General features: G+C 49.1%; 3 protein-coding genes across 3 annotated transcripts; all 3 read right to left on the bottom strand.

Moving 5' to 3' along the window:
- Window positions 1-2,461: 2,461 nt before the first annotated feature.
- Pmar_PMAR002408 (hypothetical protein) lies at window positions 2,462-2,632 on the bottom strand (the record flags this gene model as incomplete). The annotated part of the gene is made up of 1 exon (XM_002765366.1): window positions 2,462-2,632. One exon carries the CDS (start codon window positions 2,630-2,632, stop codon window positions 2,462-2,464), a length of 171 nt encoding a protein of 56 aa, XP_002765412.1.
- A 39-nt stretch (window positions 2,633-2,671) lies between these two features.
- Window positions 2,672-2,998, bottom strand: Pmar_PMAR002407 (Nodulation protein S, putative; the record flags this gene model as incomplete). Its single annotated transcript, XM_002765365.1, has 1 exon — window positions 2,672-2,998. The coding sequence occupies one exon, from the start codon at window positions 2,996-2,998 to the stop codon at window positions 2,672-2,674; it is 327 nt and encodes a 108-aa protein (XP_002765411.1).
- Window positions 2,999-3,265: 267 nt separating this feature from the next.
- Pmar_PMAR002406 (hypothetical protein) lies at window positions 3,266-4,838 on the bottom strand (the record flags this gene model as incomplete). The annotated part of the gene is made up of 6 exons (XM_002765364.1): window positions 3,266-3,371; window positions 3,931-4,080; window positions 4,236-4,294; window positions 4,350-4,467; window positions 4,511-4,648; window positions 4,726-4,838. 6 exons carry the CDS (start codon window positions 4,836-4,838, stop codon window positions 3,266-3,268), a joined length of 684 nt encoding a protein of 227 aa, XP_002765410.1.
- Between the last annotated feature and the right edge of the window lie 181 nt (window positions 4,839-5,019).

Here is a 5,019-nt window from a genome sequence, read left to right as displayed (position 1 = left end):
GTATAAACTCGAGAGAAGGCGTTTCTGCATTATTGCGGTGTTGCGTTCATCGGCTGACTTGGTACGCTCGTGCCCGTTCTACGACAGCACTTCCAGGTCAGTTTCCAAAAACATAGCAATCAGGCAGGAACCCTCCAGAGACTAAGTGACTTTAGAAATGATCTCAAGAGTATGGGACATCCTAAATTCGGTGTGCTCCTCGTGAATTGCGGCTTGCGTTGAGATCAATATAATTGGATCGGTTACGGATCCGTCTCGTGTAGCCAAAACTGGGATAGTTTTGACTGATCAACTCGTTAACTGGACGATAACTGTTTAGTTCCTAGAAAGTCCAGTATTTGGTAAAAGTTTTGGATAATTCACTGAATTTAGTCGGTAAACGGTTAAAAGAGGGTATTTTCTCAGAAGCGAGTGAATTATTGATAATTCGGGCAGAATTTTAAAATCTATCTGGGAATGCGGTAGTTTTTGTCTGCCGCTCTTTTGGGGCGATGAGTTTTGTCATGTCCTTGCGACTTCCCTGCAGCATAACTTTGGCTGGTCTTCAATGTGAAATTGCACGAATTTCTCATGTTAGGAGCGCTCTTGTCGGTGATGAGATTCGCTATTTAGTCGACAGTTTGTGTAAATCTGTGGACGTTCAGTTGTCCTAAGATTGACGAAGATTCAGCAACATCAGCTCGTCACCAGGAAGTATGGTAATGGTATTGTTCAAATGCCTGAGGATACCCCTTGTTAATATACATCCATCTTCTCCTTGAAAACCCGAAGGTCTATGAGACCCGTCATTTGCACGTCTTGTCTGTTGGTGTGTTCTTCTATGACGCTCTGCCCTACCCGGTGCACCACAGTTTTCACAGGCCGGATTTGTTTCCGACCTGGTCGGTATCTTTATATCATCCACATCATGGTAACTACTTTCTCAGTACTCTCTGGAGCGGTTCAGGTGTTGGTCAACATCGCCGTACAGCACTTCACCCCGTTGCCGATGGTCTCCACCAAACACCCCCTATCTCGATACATTGACAATCTCATCTTTACTTATTTGCTCATCGAAGAACACAGTGGGTAGGATGGTCATAGGGCGTGGCCTTGGATATTTGGGGGATCCTTGAGGCATCAATTGCATCATCATCACAGCGGTTCGGTTAATTTTCATCAATTTCGCAAATATATGGATAATGCATTTGGATAGGCTTCAGATGTTGGAGCGAAAAGCAGCACTCATTAGGTGTCAGCTGAGGCCGTATGACTTCAAGTCTGTTAAAATCACTTTCAGTTCATTGCTTTTCTGGTGTTTCGTTTCACAGTGTATGACGCTTGAAGCTGTCTCGAAAACGCCGTCGGCGAATTCGAAATACTGATCTAAAACATTGTTGGATCGCTGAGAATGAGCACCGTATGGATATGCATGCTACGTCTACTGTCGTAGCTTGATTCGTTCTTAGAGGATGAAGTCCTCGAATCGTTCAGCCTCGCGCAGTGAATACAACATCAATAGATGTAGGAGCAGATACAGTTATCTTCCCAGTTCGGAATAAAATCCTCTACTATTGAAACTATTGATCCCTTGCTCACAGCGCGGAAACCAGATGAACTGGTAGGCTTGATGGTATTTCCGCTTGTCTGATGGATAAAGGATGCGTGACAGCTCGAACACAACAACACTGAATGGATAAATCAACATCGTTCAGACTGAGCACAGGCGATCCGGTCGCAACTGGTGAGGAAGATTGATAAGCAGTAGTCGACACTTGTTATATCAGAGACAACTCAGTCAGCGGTACCGCGTACTGCTGCGAAAACCGAATAAGTCCAAGCACAGATCTGGGTGGGCTCACCCAATGGTTGAGACCCTGAGGGTCGGGGCCGCCAGTGGCGATGGGCATTCGAGTATCCTCCATGAGATGGTCGATAGCGACTGGACAACGGCGCGGTGTTGAAGAATTGGCCGGGGACTGAGGAAATCTCACTTATGCGGGAGTTTCTAGACACCACACATGATAATATCAGACAGCCTTACCCCAGCCTGTTATGAAGTATGTAATGATTGTATTCCGGCGGGTAGGAGCTACGATGTCGACTATAAAATCTCGAGCTGGTGGAGGCGATGCGAGAGGCGGTGACATTGGATGAACATACTGAAGGACCATCCAGCCATAGTCGCTGCCCGGTCGCTACTTGCACTTGCATATCAGTGGGCACAGCGGGAATGTAATCGTATGACTATCAGTCCACAACAAGGAGTTCCTGTGCTTTTCTTATCACAGCGCGACCCTTTTCCCAAGTCGCGGAGTCACAGTAGGTACATCGTAATTTCGAAACGAAGAGGCATCCCAAAGAAGGTCACAACCTCCATACTTCGCTGAGTTTACTGAGTTGGATTATGAACAGTGATATGTTCTGAACGAATCTACCACGACATCGTAACAACTCGAATCACCAGCTCGATAGAAGAAACTCAACGTGTGGTATGTGATAAAGTAAGTTTCCATAAATCGATAGCTGGATGAACGTAACCCTCCATCTCCGGCCACTCGTCAATCGGCATCTCCTCGCCGTCCCAACCCGCGGCTATCAGGCCTTCCACGAGGAGCTCGTCAACGTCGTCATGCCGGTGCTTATGCGTCATGAACCTACACACAGTCTCGATTGCTTTAGTTTATCGAACTCACATGCAAACGTCCATCTTCAACTTCGGCCGCAACGCGTTCAGTACGTCGAGGAACAACTGCACACCATCGACATTATAAACAACATCACTTGCAATGACGAGGTCAATCGAGTCGTCTTCTACCCAACTGAGATCCGGTGAGGCCCAGTCGAGCGCATGCCACTCCCTAGCTTGACACGATCCCACAGCTTCCGGCAGGTCTGTCGCTATCACTCTTTCCACCGTGTCCTCTATCGCCATTGACGGAGCACCAAAGCCACACCCGAGCTCGATAGCAAAATGCTTGTCGGCCACCTCCTTGGTGAATGAGAGGAAACGTGCCATGACTATCGCGCACTCCCACAGTCTCGCACACGGGCCGTGGATTTCAGTGGTCACTTGGCGGAAGTCAAGAAGGCGGCCGCCGACCAACTCGACTTGTTCATTCTCGAGACTTTCAGTGAGGACATCGTGGCTCGCACTCAGACTCGTTGTGCAGTCTATGTACGGCATCAGAATTCCATAAAGAGAATCGAAACACTGATGAGTGAAATCTCCATCGTGCGTGAACTCAACAGTCGACCAAATCACATTGAAATCATGACCAAGAAGTCACGCGTCAAGACCACTGCTTTCCATTCCAGAAGACTCCTCCTCAGTAGCATCCTCGTTATCATCGATGCCATCAGGCCCCCACTCCTCTGATACCTCGCTGTACCTAATCCGGAGCATCATCATTCCAGCACGTACACAAACCCGTTACTCTTCGTTCATGTTATTCGCCACATTCGACATGCGGTTGAGCAGGTCAGCGATTTTCTCCAGTGTACTTTGGAGCTGAAACGCCCAATCCTGGCATGGACCAACTCTCAAATATCACCATAGATGGCCACGTGTCCGACAGTTTCGCAGCGGAAGGCTTACTACGAGCTCCAAGGCTCACAAGCATACCCTGAGATGAAGCAGTAATGCCTCCTCTTTTCCAGCTCCGGACTTGAGTTTGCTCCTCAATGGCAGTCGACAGCGCATCGAATTCATCAACCGCTTGCTCGCCTAACGCCCTTGCGCGTTGCAGACCTTCGGCTAGGGCCCCTTCTCCTGTTCGCGCAGCCGCCGTGTCAGCCGCTGGCGTGCCTGTAAGCGCCCTTGCTGGTGATGATATCACGGTGGACAACCACTGTACTCAAAGTCCCTACGATGCTTCTGAACTTGCCAACAAAGTCAAAGACATCTGTGACTCGTAGCCGGTCACTATCCAACACCTGAGCACGGCTCACCACACGTCGATGGCATCAGCCGTTGCCTTGTTGAGCTCGTCCTCGAACTGTAGCAACGATGGTCGCCGATCCCGCAGCTGTTGGACTAGGTATTCGATCAAAGACACGTTTTCTCCCTCGATGTTCACAAGGTCGAATACAACTGATAACCTGAAGTATCGAGCCACTCCAGCGTTGGGATGTATGTCCGCTTTTCTCATTCGGCTACGAGTGTACAGAATCACAAAAATTTCCTCAGATTTTTCATATCGTCACAAACGCATGTAGTTGGCCATGTGCGTATTTTCCCACACTGCTCATTTTACTTCAATCCTTGGGCAGCAGCACCTCGTTCACCTCCGTCACTCTTGAGGGCTCGGCCCACCTTCACAATGACCTTTTGAAACCCGGAAGTGCCACCACGTAGTGACAATTCCAACCTGGAGTATAGTCGAGAGTTTCTGGCTCTCTCTCAACTGTCGCGTCGCCTCAAGGATCAGTTTCAAATCCTCAAGAACTCGGTCTTTCTCCTGACTCGTGCAGAAATAGTTAACATACCTTCGTCGAGGTACATCAACAGCGTCCATCGACAAAATCTTACATGCAGTGTAACCGCAACTCGATCGTCGAGGACAAGTCGCGGACTGCAGTGCCGTAGTCCAGCAGCGCGGGATGGGTACGAGCCAGCTGTAAGTCCCGACCCAAGGGAGAGCACCATGCATCTGTATCCCACATAGAGCTACATAATACGGGGTCATCAAGAGACCTATCCCGGGCAGCCCTACGCTATCGGATAGCGGCGATGCTGCAACTTACAAGAATAGGAAGACTTCATACCAGTCGTCTTGAGACAACTGCTCAGCACCTTGCTGTATGTACTCTTCCAGACGACTAAGGTGTCGACCCAGATCCCAATTGATGCTGTCCATCGGGACCGTGCACCTTGTAGTAGATAACCACTAGCCGTGAGTACCACAACTCACTCGAAATAGCCAACTAGTTGGCCCTTCGAATCCAACGCGTCCACTCCGACGTTATTAACGCCAAGCCTGACTTTAGCAACCGTCAGAGTTCCTTTCACATCTCCGGCTCGGTTCGATAAAGGACCTT

The sequence above is a fragment of the Perkinsus marinus genome (genome assembly GCF_000006405.1).
Source record: "Perkinsus marinus ATCC 50983 genomic scaffold scf_1104296975548, whole genome shotgun sequence".
Lineage (NCBI taxonomy): Eukaryota > Perkinsozoa > Perkinsida > Perkinsidae > Perkinsus > Perkinsus marinus.
Note: the sequence above shows the minus strand (reverse complement) of the source record. Positions and strands in the feature narration are given on the sequence as shown.